Here is a 26,359-nt window from a genome sequence, read left to right on the forward strand (position 1 = left end):
GCCACAGGTTGTACATCCGTTTTCTGATTCTCAAATCTTGTCACTTCCTTTCTCATTTTTAGCTCTTAATCCATTTCCTCTGCCTTTTGGGAGAGATTTCCCAATTCGACTGCTTTCCTGGAACAACAGTTATGTTTTTTATTCTCTCTGTTGTGATTTAACATTTGCTGTTGCATTTACATTTTTAAAAATTCAGTATAGAAAAAGAAAAAGGCACCATAATTCTATTACCCAGAGATAAACAACTACTCCTATCTTGGAGTATATCCTTCCATATTTTTTTTCTATCTCTATCTATCTCCATATCTAGAACCAACTACTATACAAAAATCCCTTTTGTGTAACACATAATACAAATTTTCATGTGATATTTCATATTAATCCTGTTGTTTTGATATAGAGGGATTTAGAAATCACGTTAAGGAATTACTCATCTATTTCCATTTATTAATGAAAATGCTAAGTTTCCACTGATTGAGTGCTGCTCTGTGTTGGGCACTGTGCAATATGATTTTCTACATTAATTCATTTAAATAGAATGCTAATCTTTTAAGTGATGAAACTGAGCTCTGAGAGGCCTGGTGAATTGTCTAAAGTCAGCCAGCTAGTAAGGGGAGGTCTGTCCTTGAACTCACGTCTGTCTGCCACCAAAGCCCCTTGGCCGCATAATGCTTCTACATTTTACTAAACTTTTTTTAAAAATCAGGAGTGGATGTTAATTTTATAAAATGCTTCTTAAACATCTTTCAAAATGACCACGTGTCTTTTCTCCTTGGACCTATCAGTATGGCGAATTCTGTTAATGGGTTTTTCAATGTCAACTCTTTCTGCATTCTTAGATTACACCCTGCTGGATATGAGTGTATGCTGAATTAATTTACTTGCATTTTAATATTTTTTTCCATCTGCTTTTGTAAGAGAGATTAGTGTTTTTTTATTGTGTGTGTGTGTTTTTTTTTTTTTTTGGTCAAGTTTTGGCCATATGGTAATGCTGGATTTGGAAAAGACATCAGGAAAAATGTCTTCTTTTTCTCTGCTCTGGAACAGTTTAAATAACAGAATTACACATTCTTTGAAGGCATGCAAAACTGCCTGGGAAAATTTCTGGGCCCTGTACCTTTTTTAGGGGAAATTTGATTATATTATCAATCTTTCTCGTAACATCTTCTTGAATCAGTTTTGCTAATTTGTGCTTTCCTAGAAAATCTTTTGATGATCTTTTTCTAATTCATTAGCCCGGGAATGTATATTTTAAAACTTTCCTGATTGTCTGGAGTTAACTCTGTTTTCTCTTTGTTCATGTTATGTGCTTGCGATTTCTTTTTTCTTAATTATCCTTGCCAGCAGTATACTTCATTGGTTATGACAAAGCATCAGCTCTTGAGTTTATCAATTCCACTGCTCTTTGCTTCACTTATTTTATGATTTTATTAATACCATCCTCCTGTTTTCCTGAAGTCTTTTTCTAGGTGAGTTCAGTGTTTAGTTTTTGTTTTAATATTTTAAGCCTATGAATTTTCCTCTGAGTATAGCTTTGGTTGCATCCAGTTTGTTTTTATAAATAACATATCACATTTTTAGTATTGTCAGGTTCTTTTGAGATATAATTCACATACCATAAAATTTCACATACCTTTTAAAGTGTAAATTCAGTGGTTTTTCGTATATTCCTTTTTATGGCCAACCAGTAGTCCATTGTATGGATATACCACAATTTTGTTTATCCATTCATCAGTTTATGGACTTTGGGCCGTTGCTACTTTTTAGCTATTAGGAATAATATTGCTATGAGCATTTGTGTACAAGTTTTTGTGTGAACATATGTTTTCAGTTCTCTTGGGTATATACCTAGGAGTGGAAGTGCCGTGTCATATAGTGTTATGGACTGAATTGTGTCCCCTCCAAACTCATATGTTGGAGCAGTAACTCCCAACATGACTGTATTTGGAGATGGGCCTTTAAGGAAGTTGTTAAGGTTAATGAGATCATAATAATGGGACCCTAATCTGTTAAGACCTTATAAGAGGAGGAAGGGACACCAGAGCTTGCTTGCTCTCTCTGCACATACACAGAAGAAAAGCCAGGTGAGGTCACAGCCAGAAGGCACACTGTCTGCAGGTCAGGAAGAGGGTCTTCACCAGAATATGAATACAAACCTGCAAGTATCTTGATCTAAGATGTCCAGCCTCTAAAACTGTGAGAAAATAAATTTTTGTTGTTTAAGCCACCCAGTCTGTAGTGTGCTGTTATGGCCGCCTGACCTGACTAATACACATGCTAACTTTTTATCTTTTTGAGAAACTGCTTAACTTTTTGAGGAATTGCCAAACTGTTTTGCAAAGCAGCTGTACCATTTTACATTCCCAGCCACAGCGTGCAAGCGTTCCACTTTCTCCTTGTCCTTGCCAGCAGTGGTTGCTTGTCTTGTTGCCCACAGCCATCCCAGTGTGCAACAAGAGGTATCTCACTGTGGTTTTGATCTGTGTTTCTCTAACGGCTGATGATGTTAAACGTCTTTTCTCATGCTGGTTTTCTTTTTGTCATTGAGTTATAATAATTCTTTTTAAAATATATATATTCTGGATACTAGACCCTTGTGTTAGTTTTCTAGGGCTGCTGTAACAACGTATCAAAATTGGTGACTCAAGACAACAGAAACTTACTGTCTCAAAGTTCTGGAGGCTAGAAGTCTGCAATCCAGGGTTAGCGGGGCCATGTGCTCTCTGACGGCTCCAGGGGAGAATCCTTCCTTGCCCCTTCTAGCCTGTGGTGTTGGCTGGCAGTCCTTGGTGTTCCTTGGCCTGTAGACATATGACTCCAGTCACATGGCCTCTTCTCCCTGTGTGTCTTCACGTCATCTCCCCCTATAAGTGTCTGTCTCTGGGTCCAAATTTCCCCTTTTTATAAGGACACCAGTCGGATTGGATTAGGGCCCACCCTGATGACCTCATTTTAACTTGTTTACCTCTGTGAAGACCCTTTTTCCAATAAAGTTACATTCTAGAGATACTGAGGGTTAGGACTTCAGCATATCTTTTTGGGGGACACAATTCAACATGTAACTCTTATCAGATATATGATTTGCAAATATTTTCTCCTACTCTGTGGGTCGTCACCCACTTTTTAAAAAAAACTGAGCTATAATTGACATGGAACACTGTATTAGTTTCAGATGTACAACATAATGATTCAATATTTGTATATATCGTGAAGCGATCACCACCATAAGTCTAGTTAACACCATCACCACACATAGTTACAATTTTTTTTTCTTGTGATGAGAACTTTTAAGATCTACTCTTAACAACTTTCAAATATACAACACAGTATTATTAACCATAGTCACTATGTTGTACATTACATCCCCGTGACTTATTTATTTTATAATGGGAATTTTGTACCTTCTGACCACCTTCACCCATTTTGCTCAGCCCCCAACCCCCACCTCTGGCAACCGCCTGTCTTCCACTTTCTTTTTTTTTTTTTCTTCTTCTCCCCAAAGCACCCCCCAAGTACTTAGTTGTATATTCTAGTTGTAGGTCCTTCTGGTTGTGCTATGTGGGACACCGCCTCAGCACGGCTTGATGAGTGGTGCTAGGTCCGCGCCCAGGATGCAGACCAGTGAAACCCTGGGCTGCCAAAGCGGAGTGCGAGAACTTAAGTGCTTGACCATGGGGCCAGCCCCTCACTTTCTTAAGTAGTATCCTTTGAAACTCAAAGTTTTTAATTTGCTTGAGCCCCGTTTATCTTTTCTTTTGTTGCTTTTGGTTTCAAATCTAAGAAACCATCACCTAATTCAAGGTTATGAAGATTTATACCTATGTTTTCTTCTAATATTGTAGTTTTGACTAAAATTATTTCAGAGAATGGGTTTTAATTTCTGGATATCTTTTATTCTGTTTATCTTTTGTTTCTGATTTTACGGCTCCATGTTTAGAGAAAGAGATTTGTACAGTTTTTACTTTTTTAAGTAACTGATGGGGTTTTCTTTGTGGTCTCAGATATGGTAAACATTTTAACTATTCCATGGCTACTTGGAAGCAATGTATATTATTTTTATACGTAGTTCTCTCTCTCTCCATGTAATAAAGTATATTATTCATTTCTTCTCTTTCCTTCTTATCTACCTGATATTCCAAAGACTAAGAGGTTCACGTTTCCCCTTCTGCTTGTGATTTTGTTAAGCTTCCTTGTATTTGTACTGAATTTTCTTTTAAATATTTCAATTTTGCAAATGCACTTTTAGTTTTCCCATAAGCATTTTCACCTTCTCCACTTTTATCTAATCTCGTCTTGTTTCTTTTTCTTCTCCACCTGTTTACGCTTCCTGGCCTTCTGCTCCTATTTTGTGGAGGCTGTGTTTTCTTTCATCTCCTCAAAGATGCCAAACAATCTCCTTACTTGTTCCTTTGACTGTCATACTAAATCAATCTTAAAGGTCTGTTCCCCCGAGTCTTCAGAATAATATTCCTGTTGGCTTATTCTGATATATTTTTTCATATGCCCAATTTCTTGATGTTTTTTGTTTACTTGTTCTTGAACAAGGACCTAACTCGTGTTTACCAAAAAACCCAAGATGTGTGAATTGTCCTTTGGATGGCTTTGTGAGGCTTTTGGCTGAAAGTAATGAGAAATCTCAATCCAACTGACATTTAACTAGAGCCATTTCTTGGCTTACCTAAGAAGAGTAGAGTTGGAGTTGGGTTAACTCAGCAGCTCGATAGTATCCTCAAGGACCCAGGTTCTTTCTCTCTTTCTACTCTGCCATCCTTATCACATAGGCTAGCTCCCTTATGGTGACAAGTTGGCTGCAGCAGCTCCAGACATCACATCCTTATCATCCAGAGCAGAAAATGAACTGTTTCTTACCTGTAGGTATCTTTTAAAGAGCAAGAAACCTTTTCCAGAATCCCTCTTCCCCTTAGCTGATTTCTCCTTCTGTTGACCAGAACTGGATTATAGGCCCAACTCTAAACCAATCATTGGCAAAGGGAATGAGTGCACACAGATATCTTAGAACAATCAAAATTAACCTGAGTCATCTGCGGGGGAGACAATAGACCCTGAAACAAAAATTGGGCTCAGCCAGCAAGGAAGGGGGACATGGCTGTTGAACAGGTTTCCAATAGCGTCTGCTGCACTGCTGGCCCCGCTTGGTTGCTGGCTGAAACTCATCACAAATCTACAGCGGGAGAGCAGGTGTTGGGTTCAGCTTTTGGCTCCATTCTCAGGATTTATCAGGCTTTCATCTAACGTATCTCTGTGGGGCTGAAATGGAACCTTCTCCTACCTCATATGTCCTGGTCGTCTGATGCTTTCAACAAATGAAGTTCAAAAAAATGACATTCCTAGCCCCTTCCTATCCTAGGAGATGTGCCACCTCCTAGGATGCTTCATCACTCCTCTCCCCTTTGTGCCCATGTCTTTTCTGGGAGCTGCCATCTCCAAGTGGGTTTAGACTGAGAGGCACTCCGGGAGGACAGGGAAGGACGCTTTTCCTCAAAAGCAGCTACGCAGTAGAGTGATGGCTGTGCATTGTCCAGTTGACAAAGACCTTGCTCTTTTTTAAGGGTCAGACAGTGGAAGGAAGGATAAAGGACCTTTCAAGTTATTTTGGGGATGGGAGGCAAATGTCACTCTGTGGGCAGCATAGCCTAGGGGTTCACTACAATTGCGCTTTTCAATCTAGTTCCGCTGGCTTTATCAGAGGTGGAAATATGCCACTCCACTCCCCCTCCCCATTCTGGCAATCAGCTGCCAAGACTAGTTTATGCTGATGTCCTGGGTTTTCAGCTCTTTCTGTCTCTTTGTGTTTTAATTGGAATTTGGGAAAGACTGGAGGTGGGGGCTGGAAGATGGATACCATTTAAAACTGGAAGCCACATTCATGCACTTTTCAAAGAGTGAGCTCCATACACCCTGTCTCCACTTCCTTGGCCCATCGCCACCTGATATCAACTTCCCCTCCAGCCCGATCAACTTCTCCCCATTTTCCCCACCCCCAGCCCCTGAACCACCAGTCTACTCTCTGTTTCTATAAATTCAGCTTTTTTAGATTCTACATACATTTTAGATTCTACATAGATCTTTTAGATCATACAGTATTTGTCTTTGTCTGGCTTATTTCACTTAGCATAATGCCCTCAGGGTCCATCCATGTTATTGCTAATGGCAGGATTTCCTTCTTTCTCATGGCTGAATAATATTCTATGGCCGAAATATATTCCAAATATATATATATATGTATATTGTATATACACAATATACATATTGTGTGTGTGTGTGTGTGTGTGTGTGTGTGTATATATATATATATATATATATATATATATACATACACCACATCCTCTTTATCCATTCATGCATCAATGGCCACAGGTTGTTTCTATGTCACTGCTGTTGCAAATAATGCTGCAATGAACATGGGGGTACAGGTATCTCTGTGAGACAGTGATTTTATTTCCTTCAGATATATACCCAGAAGTGACATTGGTGGATCACATGGTAGTTCTATTTTTAATTTTTCAAGAAACCTTCGTACTGTTTTCTGTAGTGGCTGCACCAGTCTACATTCCCATCCACAGTGCACAAGGGTTCCCTTTTCTCCACATCCTCGCCAGCACTCCTCTCTTGTCTTTTTGGTGATAGCCATTCTAACAGGGGTGAGGTGATATCTCATTGTGTACCACATTTTCCTTATCCATTCATCCATCAGTGGGCACTTAGGTTGCTTCCGCCTCTTCGTCATTGTGAATAATGCTGCAGTGAACATGGGTGTGCAAATACCTCTTCAAGATTCCGTTTTCAATTCTTACATCCAGAAGTGGGATGGTTGGGTCATATGGTAATTTTATTTCTGATTCTTTGAGCTCCTCTGTACTGTTTTCCATAGTTGCTGAGCCATTTTACATTCCCACCAACGGAGCATAAGGGTTCCAGTTTCTCTATACCCTCACCAACTGTTGTTATTTTCTGTTTCTTTGATCACAGCCATCCTAAGAGTGTGAGGTGATATCTCATTATAGTTTTGATTTGCATTTCTCTGATGATTAGTGATGCTGAGCAGCTTTTCATATTCTTCTTGGCCATCTGTATTTCTTCTTTGGAGAAATATCTATTGAAGTCCTCTGCCCATTTTTTAGTTGGGTTATTTGTGGGGTTTGTTGTTGAGTTGTCAGAGTTCTTTATATATTATGTGTATTAACCCCTTATCAGATGTATGGTTAGCAAATATTTTCTACTATTCCATCGATTGCCTTTTCGTTCTGATGGCTGTTTCCTTTGCTGCACAGAAATTTGTGAGTTTGATGTGGCCCATTTGTCTATTTTTGTTTTCATTCCCTGTGCTTTTGGTGTCATATCCAAGAAACCATTGCCAGATCCAACATCATGAAGCTTTCTCCCTCTATTTTCTTCTAGAAGTTTTGTAGTTTCGGTCTGGCATTTAGGTCTGTAATTCATTTTGAATTAATTTTTACATATGGTGTAAGGTAAGGGTCCAACTTCGTTCTTTTGCATGTGGCTATCCAGTTTTCCTAACACCATTTGTTGAGGAGATTTTCCTTTCCCCATTGTGTAGCCTTGGCACCCTTGTCAGAGATCGTTTGACCATATAAGCGAGGCTTTATTTCTGGGCTCCCTATTCTGGTCCATTCGTCTATCTGTCTGTCTTTATGCCAGCCCCACACTGTTTTGATTACTGTAGCTTTGTAATATGTTTTGAAGTGAGGAGGTGTGAGGCCTCCAGCTTTGTTTTCTTTCTCAAGATCATTTTGACTATTCATGATCCTTCGCGATTCCATATGAATTTCAGGGTGGTTTTTTTCTACATTTACAAAAAATGCCATTGGGATTTTGATAGGAATTGCATTGTGGATCACTTTGAGTAATATGGACATTTTGACAATATTAAGCCTTCTACTCCGTAAACATGGATGTCTTTCTGTTTATTTGTCTCTTCTTAAATTTCTTTCAGCTGTGTAGTTTTCAGTGTACATGTCTTTGTAATTTCTTAAATTACAAAGTTTTCAGTGTACAAGTCTTTCACTTTTTTGGTTAAGTTTATTCCTTAGGTTTCCTTCTTTTTGATGCTATTGTAAATGGAATCGTTTTCTTAATTTCCTTTTTTGCATTATTCATTGTTAGTGTATAGAAACACAGTTGATTTTTCCTTGTTGATTTTGTGGCCTGCAACTTTGCTGTATATCTGTTTACTAGTTCTAACAGGTTTTTTGGTGGAATCTTTGCAGTTTTCTACACATAAGATCATGTCATCTGTGGAGAGAGGTAATTTTACATCTTCCTTTCCAATCTGGATGCCACTTACTTCTTTTTCCTGCCTAGCTGCCCTGTCTGGGACTTCCAGTACCATGTTGAACAGAAGGGGTGAGAGTGGACATCCTTGTCTTGTTCCTGATCTTAGGGGGGAAAGCTTTCACCCTTCCCCTGTTTGAGTAAGATGTTAGCTGTGGCCTTTTCATATATGGCGTTTATTATGTTGAGGTAGTTTCCTTCTATTCCTAGTGTGTTGGGTATGTTACCTCTTGACCAGATCATTAGAATAGTTAAGTAGTCTATCCTCCTGCTCTCTAATGTCTCTAAACATTACAGAAAAGCATAGTATTTAAAAAGTATAAAAAGAAAGTGTAGAAAGAGCCCGGGGAATTAGAACCAACCACCATGAGGTGAGCTGGAGTGTAGGGGTGGGGCAAACAGCAGGACACCTGGCCCTGTTCCCCTCTAGAGCCACTTAAGCCGAGAGCTGCGGGGGTGAGAGGGGCCTCGCTTCCCTCTGGTCTCATAGACAGTACCCCTCAGGCCCCGCCCCTCAGGGGCGTCTTGTCCCACCCACAGCCCCTTCGGCCACACCCTCCGCCTTGCCTAGCCCCGCCCCCAATCCCGCATGCCCCGCCCTTCCAGCCCCACGACTGTGACCCACAGTCGGATCTGGATCCGGAGCCCCACGTTACTTACTTTCAGCGCCCTGGGAGGAGGATGAGATCCGCAGGGACCGAGTGGAGCCCCAGAGTGTGTCCCTGTCGTGGCGGGAGCCCATCCCTGCTGGATCCCCTGGGGCGAATGGCACGGAGTATGAGATCCGATATTACGAGAAGGTGAGTCGGTCTGGGAGGGACCTGGGGATGCGTTCCCGGCTGTGGTCTGCCCCACCTGGCCGCCGGCTTCCTTTTCTTGACAACCTCCCCCCAGCAAAAGTCCTTTCTTTCCAACATGTCCACGGGCCTCCTAAGTGGCCTCCCAGGCTTGAGGTTCTTCCTGTCCCCTCCACGCCACGGACTCCGCTGCTCTTCCTCTTTCCCTCAAGTCTCATTTGTCCCCACCAAGTCACCAGTCACCATCTCCCTTTTCACCACTTTTGCCTAGTGTTTACAGTTGGCAAAGAGCTTTCTTTGAGGGCTGATCCAGATTTTGTGTGGCTGAATCGTATACGTACAGTTTGCAACCCTTTTGAAGAAAAAGAACGCAGAAATAAATTGTTTCCAATTTTAGAAAACTGTATGATGCGGGAGCGCACATTGCTAGGTCGGGTGCTGTGCTGGAAAATGTTTAACAACCGGCTCTCCAGAACAATGAATGTGTGATTATTATAATTTTATCGATATAAAGGGTGTGTAACATCATTTACAAAAAATAACCAGAAACATACAGTGCTCCTTATTGTAAACTCCGCACAGCCAACTGATTCTCATGGATACTTTTGCTGATTTTTGCTGACCTTCTGCATCTGTTGTCAATCATTGGTTGCAGTTCAGCCATGATTTGACAAATGGAGTTGCATCCCAATCCACTATCTCTTTTCCTCATAAATTTATTGTCTTTGAATCTGATGTGTAATCTACTGTTGGACCAGAAGTATTGCTGGAGTCACAGCGCTCCTCATCTCAACTTCTCTCTGCTCAGCAGTCCAACCTCCTCTGCAGAGGGCCTTGCTCACCACGCATCACAGCGGTCGAGGTTGGCCGCCTTGCTCCTTCCTCCTCCCCGCCCCCAGCCTGCCCCCTCTTGTAGGTCCCGCAGCCATTGCCTTGCTGTCTTTCAATGGGTTGTTCAAATGCTTGGAAGGGAGATTCGGATTGGTCCAGCCTGGGACAGAGGCTGCCCCGATTCCTGAATCCCATGAGCAAAGAATTAGGGCCACAGGGTATCGGGGAGGTGCCCTTCTTGGGGCTGGGGTGGGCAGGGGCAGAGACGAAATGACAGCAGCATCTCCAGTACACACCATTATTAGATGTGTTGGAGGCAGCATGATGTAGAGCACAAAGTTGGGGACCTGAAGGAATTGAGAAGGTGTCATGCTGACCCTCTCCTATAAAAGGAGATAGAAATGCTGCTGTGGGGGCCGGCTCCGTGGCCCAGTGGTTAAGTTTGTGTGCTCTGCTGCGGCGGCCCAGGGTTTGGATCCTGGGCGCGGACATGGCACCGCTCGTCAGGCCACGTTGAGGCGGCGTCCCACATCCCACAACTGGAAGGACCTGCAACTAAAATATACAACTGTGTACAGGGGGGTTTGGGGAGATAAAGCAGAAAAAAAAAAAAAAAAAAAGATTGGCAACAGTTGTTAGCCCAGGTGCCAATCTTTGAGAAAAAAGAAGATTGGAAACAGTTGTTAGCCCAGGTGCCAATCTTAAAGAAAAGAAAAAAGAGAAAAGAAAAGAAATGCTGCTGTGAGGGTGGTAGGAAGTCAGCCTTCTAAAGGGTCTAACACGGCAGCTGGCAGTGGGTGGGCCTCGGTGACAGCTGTCCCTGTTCCACTCTCCAGTGGGGCCGTGGGTGGGCCTCTCCACCCTGCCAAACCCAATTCCTTTTCTGTGAATCTGTGCCTTGCAGGACAGTTGTGAAAATGAGTTGACAAGGGAGAAGGAAGAGCTTGTAAGCCGACTGGGCGGGTGCCAGGGCTCATTTTCTTATTCTTTCCTCTGAGGTGTCAGACCTGCTCACCCCCTGGGCTGCCAGGCCGGGATGTCCATCCTCCTACCATCCCCAAGAAGGAGGACTTAGCCCTTTCTCTAGAGTTTCTCTTACTCAGAGGTGGGCCTGTTCTCAGCCACAAGTACCAGCAGGTGTGGGTGGAACTTGAGGTGGAAAAAGGGGTTGGGGAGCCTATGGAAGAAACCTGTGGAACCCCCCAGCACCACTGGAGTCAGGCTCTTCCACCCAGGCCTCACTCACCCAGGGGACTTCTCCTGCCTCCCTGCTCCTTTTCCCTGTCATTCCCCCAGGAGCGTGGGCCTGGCCCTGGACCTCACTTCTCCGTCCCTCCTCAGGGTCAGAGTGAGCAGACTTACTCCACAGTGAAGACGGGGGCACCTGCGGTCACCGTCACCAACCTGAAGCCGGCTACCCGCTACGTCTTTCAGATCCGGGCCGCCTCCCCGGGGCCTTCCTGGGAGACCCAGAGCTTCAACCCCAGCATTGAAGTGCAGACCCCAGAGGAGGGTAAGTGGTGTGTGCCCCTGGAGAGGGACCAAGCAGAGAGAACCCAGCACGGGCCAGGGCAGGGAGACAAATGGGGCGGGGGGTTATCTGTGCAATTAAAGGGGGCCTGCAGAACAGTCTAATCACAACCCAATGAATCACGAATTCAGAATCCACCCTCTAGTGCCTATTCAGTGACATGAGTTAGATTGCGTGCCTGTTGTGGGGGAGCTCACAGGGGCGGGGTTCATGAACAGCCCAGGACTCAGCCGGTGGCTCCCTGCCTCTCAAGACCTCCCATGTCTTGTGGCAACCTGCTTCCCCTCCAAGATTCCTGCTATTTTCTTGGGAGGAGCTTTAGTCTCGCATTCCCTTCTGGCTCTGACCACGAAGCTCTTGTTCCCGTTCTGCTTCCTCCTCCTGCCACGATACAGACTCAAGCGTGAGATGCTGTCCCTTTCCCCACTAGGCCTTAGAGTGGGAGACACACTCCAGTGAAGGTTGGGGGCCAGGAAAGGGACTGCCTGCAGCCATAAGCAAAGCGAAACAAAGTGAGAAGTATGCGCTCTCGATGGGTGAATTGTAGGGTATGTGACTAATTTCTCAATAAAGCTCTTATCAAAACAAAACAAAACAAAACAAAAGCTGAACATTAGACCTCTTGATCCTCAGACAGCTCTGGCTTCTCCACGGTATGGCTCTCCCCTCCCCCACTTCCTTCCCCTGGCGCCTCTTGTCCCCACGCCACCCACCCTCAGGCTCCCTTTCAGGGCGGAGCAGAGCAGTTTAGCTGTCTCTCCTTTGTTGTTTCGCCTGCTGCTAACCCAGCCCTCAGGATCTCACCTCTATCTACCCCGAGCAGCTCATGAAAGTATTTCCCTGGACAAAGGCAGTTCCCCCTAAGAGGCATTCTGGTGCCAGCTGTCAAGATAAGAATTCTTTCCAACCTGCTCCATGAGTCTAATCCGAGATAGGACGAGCTCCGAGCCCAAAGGGAAGGGGAGATAAACTGTTAAAGGAGTTTGAGTTCTGGGAAGGGAGACAGCACTTCTTGCTCGAATGCCTGTCTGTGCCAGACCTCGGCCAGCTGCTGGCAAGAGGAGATTACAGCCCTGTCTTGGAGGCTGGGGAACATCTGACTGCGTGGAGATGGGCAGGGGAGGCCTTTTGGGGAGAGGGAGCATCTGAACAAAGGCTACTGGGTTTGGCTGGAGTGAGGGTGGCGGAGGTAGGAGCTGGGGCTGTTAGCTGAAAAGGGTTGATGGTTTCCATTCCTTTGGTACTTCTCAGTGAGTAGACACTGCTCCGCTCCCCAGCCGCCTCTGCTGTGGCTCTGGCTAAGGGGGAATAGAATACTTTTTTCAGTGAGCTGGGACCCCAAATCAGGATCATGACAAAGGATCATGGTTCACCACTGTATTGGTTATCTAGTGCTGCGTAACGAATTACCCTGAAACTTAGTGGCCGAAAACAACAAACATTTGTTATCTCATGGTTTCTGTGGGTCAGAAAGGTGGGTGCAGCTTAGCTAGGTGCCCCTGGCTCAGGGTCTCTCCCAGGCTGCAGTCAAGGTGTCCATGGGGTAGCAGTCAGCTCAAGGCTTCAGTAGGGGGAAGCTGCCTCCCTACTAGGTTCTCGCTGGCTCTTTGCTGGAGGCATGCGGTTCCGTGCCTCATGGGCTTCTCCATAGGGCTGCTCAGAACACAGCACCTGGACTCTTTCACAGACTGTGAGAGAGTGAGAAAGCCAGAGGGTGCCCAAGACAGAAGCCCCAGTCTCCAGTAACCTAACCTTGGAAGTGACATCCCGTCACTTTTGCTGTATTCTTTTCATTAGAAGCCAGTTACTTTGGCCCACACTCAACGGGAATGAATACCAGGTTGTGGGGAATCCAGTGGGCATCTCAGAGGCCACCTACCACAACCACCCTGTCTCCATCCTCCATTTCCATGTCCACATGGACACCTCATTTCAAACGGTCCTTGGAAACTTCACCCCCTTTCTGCCCCAGCCAGACCCTGGTCCCTGTTCCCCACTTCTGGAACCACGGGCTCTGAAATCCCCTCTTGGACCCTGGCCTCCTTGGCCTCTAACTCTCCCTTCCTCTTCTGTCCCCCCTCACTTGCTCTCTGACATCCTAATAGCATCTCCCAGGCCCTCAGCCCCTCCCGGCCCCACATCATCTCTACCAGCCACCTCAGATTCTCCCAGCAGAAATACTCACCAGCAATGCCAGCCCTCATGCCCTGGACGTCTTGCTGTACCTGCCCCGCTAGTCCCCAGACTTGGGCCGTCCTCCTCTGTCCCACGCCAAGGCTGCCTGCAAAGGTGTAGTTTCCTAATCTCAGTTCAGTCTTCAGGGATATGCAACATTTTCCCCATTCTCAATAGTTACCCTAAACCTTTGCCTCTCTCGAGGACCTCCCCTCCATCCCTGCTCCCAACCCAGCAGATACCCTATTCCTTTCCTCTTGGGCAGGCTCTCTATCCATTGCTCCCTGGCTCCCTGTTATGCTCAGGATAAAGTCCATACTCCTTGGCCTAGCATTCAAGGCCCTCCAGGTTCTGTCTCCTCCCCCAGTCCCCTTCATCCTCTGCCCTCCAGCTTCATAGCTTGCCACTCTCTGCCTCCATACAGTGTTTTCCAGCCGCGTGGGATGACTTGCCATTTTCTAGACCCAGCACGTGCATCTAAGCATCATCAACAGCCCTTTCAATCTTCCAGGGCCAGTTTAGATGGCACCTCTTCAGCAAAGACTTCCTCACTGGCCTTAAGAAGAAATTATCATGCCTCTGCTCAGCTCTGCTCATTTCTCTGTTTCTTTTTTCATTCTACAGTTAAGATTTTTGTTTCTGTCTCCCCCACTGATCTGCACACTCCTCCAGGGCAGGGATTCTGGCTCATTCATTGCTGTCTCTGGCACGTATGTTGGATGGATGGTTGGATGGATGGTTGGATGGATGGATGGATGGATGGTGGATGGATGGGGCTGAGTGCCTTGGGTCCTCTAGGCCCCTTCCCTAGGGGAATAGTTCAAAGCAGAGGCTTTTGGAATCAGGTTCAAATCTTAGGTTCACCATTTGTTAGCTGTGTGACCTTGGGAAAATCACATAACTTTTCTCAATGTCAGTTTCCTCAGATATAAAATGGAGATAATAACACCTTACTGGCTGGTTGTGATGATAAAACAGGATGATTTAGTCAAGGCACATGGCTTAGCGTCTTGACTGGAGTAAGTGTGCGTTAAATGTTAACTCATTATTATTGGTGGCGAATGGTCTGGATTGGGGCCGGAGAGCTCAGACCAGGGGCCATTCCCCCCACAGAGCTACCTTAAGTCTCTCATGGCCCATCTGAAAGACAAAAAGGGAGACCCAGGCCTGCCTGTCAGAAGCCCTGCCCCTGTCCTTCAGAGCTGGGCTGCAGTGGAGATGCCCTGCCCTGGGAGAGAAGGAAGCTCGTGGGACTCCAGATGCCATTGTGGCTACTGGGGCTGGCTTGGTCCCTCTGCTGCTGGGAGGCAGGGCTGAGTGCAGAGGGGCTGCAGGAATCCTGCTGTGGGATGAAGACAGAAGTCTGTCCTGGGGCTCACCCAGGAGCCTGGTCCTCTGCCTGCCTCAACCTCATGGTTTTCCTCCCAGCTGCTTCAGGGTCCAGGAACCAGAGCCCCGCAGTCGTCGTCACCGTGGTGACCATCTCAGCCCTCCTCGTCCTGGGCTCTGTGATGAGCGTGCTGGCCATTTGGAGGAGGTACGTGGCTGGTCCCAGCCCGGCTGGCCCCTGGTGGGTTGTGTCCCTGTGCATGTTAACGTGCGCTCGCAGGCACCTGTTCCTGTACCTGCAGTTGCGCACCTGCAGATTTGCATGTGCAAGCACACTGCTGTATCGACACAGGCATAGCTAGCGTAGCCCAGCCCCTCCCCTCCCCCTGCGGCAGCCGCTCAGCTCAGCCGCCCTGGGATGAAGCAGATTTAGCTCCTTAACTCATTAAATGTCAGAAGGCATCACTGAGGATAGGACCAAGCTCCGGCTGTTCCAGTGTGATTAGGATTCTCCTGAGGCGCTCAGAGACCCCCAGCCCCTGCCCCCAAGGGATCTTGAGGCCCTTGAACACAGGCAAAGGGAAGAAAGGCAGAAATTGTGTTGTGTATATGCATGTGGGAGGTGGGAGGACAGGGAGGGGAACTCATAAACCAGAACCTGCCCACCCCCAGCAGAAGGAAGCTTGCAGACAAGTGGGCAGAGAAAGGAGATGGGAGGAGGGGGAAAGATGTGGAGCTTAAGTCTGGCTCAGAAAAGATTCCAGTCCTTTTGCATGCAGTAGAAACCTCGTGGCATGTATTTCCCCCTTCTCCCAGGGCCACACTCTGCCACATGCAGAGGCACCCTAGGCGGGTACCAGGCAGGGGCTGAGGTCAGAAGACGTGGGGGGTTGGAAAGCCCGCATGCGATGGGCTGGAGCAGGGGCAGCAGAGGAGAGAAATGGGCTGGCCGAGGAGCCACATCTTAGCACGTCTCAGCATCCAGGAACTGCCTGTGGGCTGGACGGACAGGCACATTCATTCGGCACTGACTGTTTTCTTGGCCTTGAATGAGGCACTGAAAGTGACTGAGGAGGGCCTGTTGGAAAAGCAGGAATGGACAGGCGCTGGGAGCACCTTGTCCTGGCTGCGGGCTTAGGGGCTCAGGGAGGCAGAAGGAGGAAAGGGGAGAGGTAAGTAAGGAATAGCTCTCAGGCAGAGACTCTGCAGGACAGGAGCAGCTGCCCGGGAGTGCCTTGGACACACACACTTCTGCACACGGGCAGGCCGAGTAAGCCAGGGGCTCAAAATCAGATGGCACCCAAATGGGGAGAATCAGCGGACTAGTGCTGGTGGGTACAGAGACGAGCTCCTCCAGCATGCATGTCCCAGCTCTGCAGGCTGTAACAGCTCTCGCACCGGTCCCCTCCTCTCCGAGTCTCTGGAGTGCCTGCTCTGTGCACTGGTCCCCTCACTGCACTCTCCCTCCCCAGTCCACCCCAGCTCACCTGACTTCTCACTAGAGGGTGTTGTCCAGTGGAAGCTTCTCATTTCCTCTTAACCCTGCACTCTCTTTTGTTCCTCCCTCCACTCAACCTTGCCTCCTTCATCTCTCCTGGATGTTCCCCTCATTAAGCCCTGTCACCACGCTGGGCGACTTCAGTAGCCATTGGACGACCCGTCCCACCCCTTGGCCTCTCGGTTCTTTGACTTGCTCATTCCCGAGGACCTTCTCTCTGTTCCACCTCAGCCTCCCTCTCCCATATCCTGACACGGACCTGACCATCACCCCAAATACCAAATCCAGTTCTTCGACTTTTTCCTGCAGACTCCCTGCCCTTGCTGCTCGCTCCCTCAGCCACGTCTGGTGCACCTGCTCTGTAACCGCATCATTAGTGCCCCAACTTCTCCGCGCCCATCCTCTCCCTCCTTTCGCTCCAGAGGGGGTGCTGTCCTCCTAGCCAGGGCCAGCCCATCCACCTATGACCCGAACCCACGCCTTCTTACCATCTCAGGAACCGTTACTATTTATAAGGTCCCCTCTCCCCGGCACAAGAGCTAACATTTATGGAGTGCTTAGTAAGCTCTTTGCAACAGTGCTATCAGGCGGGCCTGGCTTTCTCCTGATTTTATTAAAGAGAAAACCGAGCCACCCGGTCCCACAGCTCCTGAGGACCCAGGAAGCGCATCCGTGCAGTGAGGTTCAGGGCCCACACTGTTAGCCACATGTCGTGACACTTCATCCTATGGGACAGACAGCTTTTCTCTCCTTTCCCATCCACATCAAAACGGGATCACCTGTCCCCAACCTCCCTCAACCCTTCCTCCTCCAGCCTTCACGGGACCTCTCCCCGCTGCTCCACTGTTTCTTTCCTTGGTTCCTGTGACTTCACCAGCCCAGATTTCTCTTCTCTTTCCCTTCAGCTTCTCTGGGCTTGTTTTGGGAGCTCCTCTGTGGCTTCCTTCTCTTCTACCAAATCTCTGAATGTTGGGGGCGCTCAGACTTGTTCCTAGTCCCACTTCTCAGGCTCCATCCTCTCCCGGGCAAGGCCCACAGCTCTGCATTTGTATCTCCAGAGCAGCCCTCCCTTCCAGACTGCAGACACACACACATCCAACTCCATCCTCATCCATCTGCCCTCTTCTCCCAGAGGCCCTGCCCACACAAAGGTTGAAGTGTGAACTTTCCTCTCCCCATCTTGGAAAATGGCACCCCCGTCAATGCTGCCGGGCAAGCCAGAACCCTATGAGTCATTCCTGCCTTCTAGTCATCTCCAAGCGCTGTGGCCCTGTCATCTAAATGTCACTCAAGTCTTCTCACTTTTCTCCATGTCCATGATCACCCCATAGCCTAAGCCACTGCCATCTCCTGCAGGGACAACAGCAGAAGCTCGAATGATCTTTCTAAAATGCAGATTGAATCCCGGCATCCGCTGCTTAAACCTCCCCCCACCTCCACCCCCATCCCCGCTCGCTCCCGGAATAAAAGCCAAAGTCTTTATCTGGGCCGGCAAGGCCCTGCCTCAGGGGGTCCTAGTGCCAGCCTGTGGCTTTGTGGACTGATGCAGTGCTGTGGTCCACGGCTGCCTGTCTCCAGAAGCCATCCCTGACGGCCCTGGATCAGGTCAGGGCCGTCTGTTAACGTGCTCCCCCAGTGCCCACCCTTCTCCCTTGCTTGGACCTGTGAGTGGCCTTGTGTACCTCTCAGTGATTGTTTTCCTGTCTCCACTGGAAGCTGCCCCGGAGTTCAAGGTCTGCCCGATTGGTTCACCTGTAGGCAGGGGGCAGCTTGGGCTTCAAGTCAGGACTGTGGATTTGGGTGCCTCTGGCATTGCAAGAGTGTTGATTGTGTCTCAAAGTGAAAATAACTATGGACGCTGATGGGGGTGAGGGGTGAGGTCTCGGTCTAGGGCTATATGTGTGCTATGGGGAGGAGCTTTCAAACCCGCAGGACAAAAAAGTCCCTCTCCTGGGGCGCAGACCTTGTCCTTTTGAAGGGACACCGCCCTGGGTGCTGGCGACATGGGGAGGGCTAAGGCAGCCTGGCTCAAAGGATGACTCTGCACCTTCCCAGGCCATGCAGCTATGGCAAAGGAGGTCGGGACGCCCACGATGAGGAGGAGCTGTATTTCCACTGTGAGTCTCCTGGGCCTGGCTCCGGCGGGGCGGGCGCGCCCCTACCTCTCTCCTCTACCCTCTTCCTTGCTGCCAGGACCACTGCATAACTCCCACCCCTCCAGCCATCGAGGCCTTTCCTCAGGCCCAGCTCTTTCTCTCTCTCTGCGTTCCCAGTCAAAGTCCCGACACGTCGCACATTCGTGGACCCCCAGAGCTGTGGGGACCCGCTGCAGGCCGTTCATCTGTTTGCCAAGGAGCTGGATGCGAAAAGCGTCACACTGGAGAAGAGCCTCGGAGCAGGCAAGCGGGGCACCGGGAAGCCTTGTCCATCTGGGAGCCCCGCCCTCTCTAGAAGCCCCGCCCCACCCCGCCTCTCTCTTGTAAGCCCGCCTCCACCTCCCCAAGTCCCGCCCCCATTCTGGAAGCCCCGCCTCCACCCCAATCCCGCCCTGTCTACCAAGCTGGACCTCTGCCTACCAGGTTCCAGGGATGGGGCTGGCAGAGGGAGCCTGTGACCCTGCCTTCCTACCTTCTCCTGGTCCCCAAGGCCATTGAGACCTCTCCATTCAGGCCCTTTCAGACCTGGTCTCTGCAGACTCCTGGTGGGAGTTTAGTCCCAAGCCTTCATGGGGCAGTGGAAGGGGTCTTTGCAAGCTTGGGGACCATACATAACCTGAGTTGTAGTCCTGGCTCTACCACTGACCAGCTGTGTGACCAGGGGCACGTCCATCTGTCTTCTGCTCTGAGCCTCGGTTTCTCATCTGTAAAATGGGCATGATCTCGGCCCTAGCCGGAGCTGACTTGGGGACTTCCCAGAACTTCACACCAGGCCTGGCTCATGGTGGGTGCTCGCTCTCTACGATCAGTCTCCTGGCTCCCTTCTTCTTGTCTGCAAAACCTCAGCCCCGGTGCTCAGAGAAGCAGCCGCTCTCACTGGAGCCAGACCTGCTGGACAGAGGCCAGGAAGGGGCAGGGCAGCAGCATAGATGTCACCCTCCTCCTTCCTGGGTCACAGTGGGCTTTGATAGCCGTTGATGCACTGTCGTGTGCCACATCCTCTCTTTGAGGCTTTGAAACCTCCTGCTGAGGCAGGTGGGGAGGAGTCCCATTTCACAGAGGAGAAAACTGAGGCTGAGGGGGAAAGAGAGGAAGCCCACGTGACATTGCTAGTACCTGGTTTACCAGGATTTGAACTCAGGAGCTCTGAGTCCCAGGCCAGAAACGGCCCGCCATCCCAAAGTCGCTTTCTCCTCCGTTCCCCCTGCCTGGCTTGGCTGGGGGGTGGTCTCCAGGGGGCTGTCTGAGCTGCTGTTTCTCCACAGGGCGGTTTGGGGAGCTGTGCTGTGGCTGCCTGCAGCTCCCTGGCCGCCAGGAGCTCCCTGTGGCCGTGCACACGCTGAGGGAGGGCTGCTCCGACTCTCAGAGGCTCAGCTTCCTGGCCGAGGCCCTCACCCTGGGCCAGTTTGACCATAGCCACGTGGTGCGGCTGGAGGGTGTTGTGACACGAGGTAAGGCCCGGTGCCCCTCAGGATGGGGCTGGAGAGGGCGGGGTGAGAGGGGAGTGCTCTGTGCCCCCAGGCCCTTTTCTCAGCCATGAAGGGCACCCCTTAGCCGCCCAGCCTGGAGAGAAGGCCTCAGCTCCTTCACTGCCTCTGGGCGGCCTCTCGGTGGTCTCTCTGACCCTGAGTGACCTTTCTGACTTGTAGTGACGCTCTGGGCGGTGGACCGTTTGGACCTTGGTGATCTTTCTTAGCTAACTTGCTACAGCTCTGACCTTGGCCTTTGTTCTCCTACAGATGTTTCCTCTTCTGTTCTCTGGCCTAGAGCATCCTAGGTGGGCAGGAGGGTGGTGAGACTGGGGAAGCTTGTTTCTGGCCATATTGCCCAAGGCTGGGGCCCGGGTCGGGGGAGCAGGTGTGCACGCAGAGGGGAGCAGGCAGCTTAGCGTGTGTGTTCCCCCTCCCTGGGCACAGGAAGCACCTTGATGATTGTCACTGAGTACATGAGCCATGGGGCCCTGGATGGCTTCCTCAGGGTGAGTGGCCTGGGCCCCGGGGGGCAGGGGGACTGATCACGCTTATTCTTCATCCCTCACCCTTCTCTTTGGTGGGAGAGAGTTGGCATCATGCCCTAAAAAGGTACCCACTGGCCAGGCTGACCTGGTGGGTCACAGGGCACACTGAAGCCCAGAGAAGGCCAGGTGACTCCACTGAGGTCACACAGCACCAGGAGAACTGAGTGTGCAGCCCAGCCTTGGTCTCCTCCTCTCCCACAGCGTCATGAGGGTCAGCTGGCGGCTGGGCAGCTGATGGGGCTGCTGCCCGGGCTGGCGTCGGCCATGAAGTACCTGTCGGAGATGGGCTACGTTCACCGGGGCCTGGCCGCCCGCCGGGTGCTGGTCAGCAGCAGCCTCCTCTGCAAGATCTCTGGCTTCGGGCGGGGACCCCGGGACCGAGCAGAGGCTGTCTACACCACCATGGTGAGGAGTCCCTTCCCCCCGGCGAGCCCGCCGCCTCCTCTGTTTCCCATCAGATGGCACTGGAGCCCCCTTCTTCCCACTTCCGCCCCCTTCCCTGCTGCGTCAGGGTCACTCCCCCACCCTGCCAGTCCACCTGACTGGTCCCAAATAAATGCCAGTGTGGGTGTCATCCCTGGTCAGTCCAGACGTGCAGCCGGGAGGATGGCAGGTGGGGCTGGGGCTCTGTGGGGTGGGGAACCCTGGATGTGACCCAGTCCCTTCTTGCCCCTGACCTGCCCGCTCGCCCACAGAGTGGCCGGAGCCCGGCCCTATGGGCCGCCCCCGAGACGCTTCAGTTTGGCCACTTCAGCTCTGCCAGTGACGTCTGGAGCTTTGGCGTCGTCATGTGGGAGGTGATGGCCTTTGGGGAGCGGCCCTACTGGGATATGTCTGGCCAAGACGTGAGTGACCTGTGCCTCCAGCTCCTTGCCTTCTGATCCTGTTGCCCTCTGACCTCGGGCTCCAGCTCCCTGATGGCTGCCCGTTGCCCCTTGACCTCTTAGTCCAAGGGCCCTCTTCACTGTCTGCTTGCTTCTGGTCCTGCCTGGCCACCACCTGAGTCTTCCTTGGGATGGGATGTGTGTGCGTCCGGGGGACCTAAAGCCTCCCATGTGCCCACCCACCACCCCCCTGGCCCAGGTGATGAAGGCCGTGGAGGATGGCTTCCGGCTGCCGCCCCCCAGGAACTGCCCCACTCCCCTGCACCGACTGATGCTTGACTGCTGGCAGAGGGACCCAGGTGAGCGGCCCAGGTTCTCCCAGATCCACAGCATCCTGAGCAAGATGGGGCAGGACCCAGAACCCCCAAAGTGTGCTGCGACCACCTCTCCCAGGTACGCCTGACACCTCGCTAGTCTCAGGTACATTCCCATGCATCCCCAGCTGTCCCGGGTCCAGCCGGCCTCTCATGCCTCCCCGCATGGCCTCCCACGTGTCCCAAGGACAACTGCCACACCTGTTCTCCCCCACCTGTCTGGGTGGGGCTGCTCTCTCAGCTGCCCCAGACAGACCTAATGTATCCACCTACCTCTGGCACAGCTAACCTGCATCCATCTTAATCACTTCCACTTGTCCTGGATTTTGCCCCACATCTCCCAGGTACAATGCCCACTGACTGGATAAATACATGTGCTGATAGTTCTAACAAATTGGTAGTTCCAATAAATAAGTAAAATTAGTCTTAGTTGTCCCAAATATGGGTCGCTTCCCAAACTATCCTAGGTGTGTCCTGCCCCGAGACTGTTCCAGGTACTCTCAGTGCCTTTAGCTGGCTCAGGTGCAACCCATTCTCCAGCAGCCTGAGTATCTCGAAACCACCACCTGCTCTGAGAATGCGCAGCACCCCGAGTGAGCCGGGAAGACCTGGGGCGCAGGTGCCCTCCCCTTCTCCTGTCCTTTCACAGCTGGCCTCTCCTCGGAAGAGTGACCAGGTCCAGGCACCAGATCCCTGCTGTCCGCTGACCACAGCCCCTCTGCTCCACAGGCCTCCCACGCCTCTGGCGGACCGTGCCTTCTCCACCTTCCCCTCCTTTGGCTCTGTGGGCGCGTGGCTGGAGGCCCTGGACCTGGGCCGCTACAAGGACAGCTTTGCTGCAGCCGGCTATGGGAGCCTGGAGGCCGTGGCCACCATGACCGCCCAGTGAGTCTGAGGAATGTGGGGGCCTTGCCCCTGCCTAACTGGGAGGCCCAGCCTGTCCTGATTCTAGGCCCTTCCCTGTCCAGCCAAGGGGAGGGGGCGCGGAAAGTGGGGTTGAGCAGCCCTTCTTCGCAGGGACCTGGCGGGCCTGGGCATCTCGTCGGTGGAACACCGGGAGGCCCTCCTGAGCGGGATCGGTGCCCTGCAGGCCCGAGTGCTCCAGCTGCGGGGCCGAGGCGTGCAGGTGTGAGCCGCCTGCTCTGCCAGCCCTGACAAGGACCCGCCAGCTGCGCTCTACCTTTGCAGAAGGGAGCACACTCTTCCTCCACTTGGGCCCCGAGCTGGTTTGGGGCCACAGGCCCCCCATTTCACTGCCTACTCCTCCCATTTTCCCCAGTCTGAACATCTTGGCTGACTCAGTCCCCTTGGAGAAAAGGTCCACATCCCTAGGGAGGCCCCCTGCCATAACAGTGGGAGGACATGCAGGGGCTCAGAGACTGCGGCAGGCCGGGGCAGGGAGGGGAGGCATGGCTTCAAATCACCCGGTTCATGCCCTCTGTCTTCCACATGCACTGGGTCTAGGGTCTACCCCAGTGGGTACCCCATTTTCCCACAGACCCATTGGCCAGTGTTCAGCACGGGTCCCTGATGGATGGGCTCCCATTAGACCTAGCAGTGACCACAGCTGCTTGGCAGCCCATCCCAATGGGCCCCGGAGGGCCAGGGTCCTCAGCTCCCTGTGCTTGGGCTGCACCCTGTCTGGTCCCAAGGCCCAGGTGGGCAAAGGTGGTGCTGAGCCCAGAGGCTGGACCCGGAGGGCCCCAGACTCAGGAACTGATCTCTGCTTCTCCTGCCCTTGGGCTGACAGTTCAGGGTGAGGGTGAGGATCCTGGCTGGGCCACTCAAGGTCCTGGTGCTCCCCTGAGGCCCCACAAGGCCTCCCCTTTGCATTCCTTTTATAAACTCACTGGCCGGGACATCTAGGAAGAGCATGAAAAGAGAGGTTTTCTCCCAGGGGACCCAAGAGCTTGGCTCTCCAGCCTCGGGGATGGTGAAGTTGTGACTCTCAGAGATGGGTCTTCTGTCTCTAACAGGCTGGTCCCAGCCTCACTGCACAGCTGGGAAACCAAGGCCCAGTGAGGGGTCAGGGGACAGAACCCATGTGCCCAACTCTCAATCCAGGGATGAGGGGGTCTCTGGGGAGAGTCCTTGGTCCTGCCCTGTGACACCAGTTCTCCTGAGGTAGCCCAGGGGTACTCTGAGGTGACCCTTCTTGGAAGCTCTGTTCCCTGGGTACCCACCGCCCAGCCTCCCATGGAGCGCCTTCTGCCTCTGGCAGCAGTGGTTTTCTGAGCTTACTGCAGAGTTCCTCATCCAGAAGGACTTCCCAGAGGCGGTGGTGGCGTGAGGCCAGGGCTTTCACAGGACAGCAGGAAGGCCGCTGATCTGGATAGGGCCACAAGGGCGGAGTTTGTCCAGGTCCCCCCCGACATACGCCTGCTCTGGGTTTGGCTCGGGGTGGGGTGGGAGGGGAGGGGAGGGAAAGAGGGACGAGGGCTGCAGGAAAGGGATGAATGAGACAGAGACTCAGACTAGGTGGGGAGGAGCTCAGGCACCAAGGAGTACGACAGGGGTGCCTTCCAACAGTGCCCAGGGGCCCATGGGACACCTTGGGGTCAGTGGGCTCGAGGGGCAGATGGACACTCTCTCGGTCTGTGTGTTTGGAGGGCTGTCCTGGCTGAGGGGCTGGCGCATCATTGAAGAGGGCCTGGAAGGCGGGGGAGGGTTCTTTCCTTAGCGTTGGTGGAGTTTTCCGCAGGGCAAGATGGAGGGCCCCAGACAAGAGGAGACCAGGCGAGGGGCCAGCATGAGGAGCCTGGAGGCTGGGGGATGCAGTGCATCTTCAGGGAGCGCCCCATGGTGGGGGATGGTGTCTCCCAGCAGTGCCTTTGGCCTCGCCTGCCAGCAGCAGCTCTTCTCTCCTTGGAGCACCCCTGCTGCCCGCTCCCCCATCTCCTGAGCACCTGTCCCACCTCAGTGACCTGGGGGTCCTGGGGAGACCGAGAGAATGCTTCCACCTTTGATGGGGCTGGAGGGTCCTGTGCCAAGTGCCTCCAGGCTCTGTCCACCCTCCCCCCACTGCGGGAAGCCTGGAAAGGACATGGCATGCGGACCAGCATCCCGTCTTGGGTGGAGGGAGCGTCATCCTCATATCTGGCTTCATCAGTCATGCTCTAAGGTCAAAGTCCCCTCCCGTCCCGCTCTGTTCTGCAGCGGGGCCCTGGCTGTGTTGGCAGGACTTCGGCGTCCAGGGTAGACCTTGCCTCCCCTGAGGAGTGAGGTCCAGAATCCAGGGGGGTCCCAGGCCTCAGCCTGCACAGGTGCCGGTGTGATGCAGGCTGATGGCTCCCTGGGAGCCCTCCACAGATCTATTTTTATATGGGAGTTGTTCACTGGACAGAGGGAGGTGGCCTGCGACCCCCCATCACCCCTGGCTGAGCCCATCCAGGGAGGGGAGGGGCCGGTTGGGGAGGTGGTTCCTTTGACTAATTCTGGAGATGTTTTTATATTTCTCGGGTTCTATATGCAGGACAAAGTAATAAAAACTTGTCTGCGATATGGTGCTTCTTTCAGTGACAAGTGCTTAACCATTGAGTAGCTTGTGTGGGAGGATTTCTGACCCCCCAGGGAGTTTTCCAAAGTGTGTGCCTGAGATCCGTCTGCGTAGAGAAGAATTGGGCTGTCCCTGCTATGAGAGATCTCCCAGTCTAGTGAAGGACACATTTAGGAAACAGGTGACAGGACAATGTGATCAGGGCTACCATGGGGTGAGCTCAGGGTGGCCTGGGAGTGTAGAGAAGGATGTCACCCAGTCTCAGGAGCAGTAAACCAAGGAAGGCTTCCCCAAGGAGGAGGCAACCCTCCAGCGGCAGTGCCATTCCCTGAGACAGTGTATGGGGAGGGGAAGCAGGTTGGGCAGGGATGTTGGCGGAGGGCAGGAAACGACGAACTGGGTTTTGGACGTGTGTTTGAGATCTCGTGGGACGTGCAGGCAGCGATGTCAAGGAGTGAGGTGGATGCTGGGTCTGGAACTTGGCACAGATCAGGGCGAGGGGCAGAGCTTTGGGGTCATTGGCTCACAGGTAGGCGTTGAAGCCACAGGGAGGAGGTCCCCCCGGGCTACACTCCAGAGCGCTCTCCTTAGCTCGCAGACGGCCGTCTTCTCCCTGTGTCTCTTCACATCGTCTTCCCTCTCTATCTCTCTGTCCAAATTTCTCCTTTTTAGAAGGACACCAGCCGTGTTAGACTGGTCCACACTGGCCCACTCTCATGACCTCATTTTAACTTGATTACCTCTGTAAAGACCCTGTCTCCAAATACAGTCACATTCTGAGGTACCTGGGGTTAGGACATCAACATACAAATGTTGACGGGACACAATTGAACCTGCAACAGTGACCTTAGTTGTGGGGGCAGAAGGCGGATGAGAGGATTGGGGAGTGGAATCTGGGGATCTTTTGCTGCAAAGGGAGGAAGGTGGGATAAGACGGTGATCAGGGCAGAGCAGGGGTGTGGGCTGAGTCCTGGAGCACTGCCTGAGCACTCACGTGTGCGGAAGCACACACATCACA

At 51.4% G+C, this 26,359-nt stretch overlaps 1 protein-coding gene across 5 annotated transcripts in view; it reads left to right on the forward strand.

Moving 5' to 3' along the window:
• Nucleotides 1–25,344, forward strand: part of EPHA10 (EPH receptor A10) — a 37,260-nt gene extending 11,916 nt beyond the window's left edge. For 2 of the 5 annotated variants that reach the window (XM_023633224.2, XM_070249056.1), the window contains exons 6-17: nucleotides 8,980–9,113; nucleotides 11,283–11,454; nucleotides 15,076–15,184; nucleotides 18,530–18,591; nucleotides 18,748–18,873; nucleotides 19,896–20,081; nucleotides 20,547–20,608; nucleotides 20,849–21,052; nucleotides 21,343–21,492; nucleotides 21,731–21,924; nucleotides 22,575–22,730; nucleotides 22,863–25,344. In XM_023633224.2, the coding sequence (XP_023488992.2) occupies nucleotides 8,980–9,113; nucleotides 11,283–11,454; nucleotides 15,076–15,184; nucleotides 18,530–18,591; nucleotides 18,748–18,873; nucleotides 19,896–20,081; nucleotides 20,547–20,608; nucleotides 20,849–21,052; nucleotides 21,343–21,492; nucleotides 21,731–21,924; nucleotides 22,575–22,730; nucleotides 22,863–22,977 (1,670 nt within the window). In that variant the 3' untranslated portion in view covers nucleotides 22,978–25,344. The remainder of the gene's footprint in view (nucleotides 1–8,979; nucleotides 9,114–11,282; nucleotides 11,455–15,075; nucleotides 15,185–18,529; nucleotides 18,592–18,747; nucleotides 18,874–19,895; nucleotides 20,082–20,546; nucleotides 20,609–20,848; nucleotides 21,053–21,342; nucleotides 21,493–21,730; nucleotides 21,925–22,574; nucleotides 22,731–22,862) is intronic. The other 3 variants (XM_023633227.2, XR_011431748.1, XR_011431752.1) reach the window with 3 other exon arrangements.
• The last annotated feature ends 1,015 nt before the right edge of the window (nucleotides 25,345–26,359 follow it).

This window comes from Equus caballus, chromosome 2, assembly GCF_041296265.1.
Source record: "Equus caballus isolate H_3958 breed thoroughbred chromosome 2, TB-T2T, whole genome shotgun sequence".
NCBI lineage: Eukaryota > Metazoa > Chordata > Mammalia > Perissodactyla > Equidae > Equus > Equus caballus.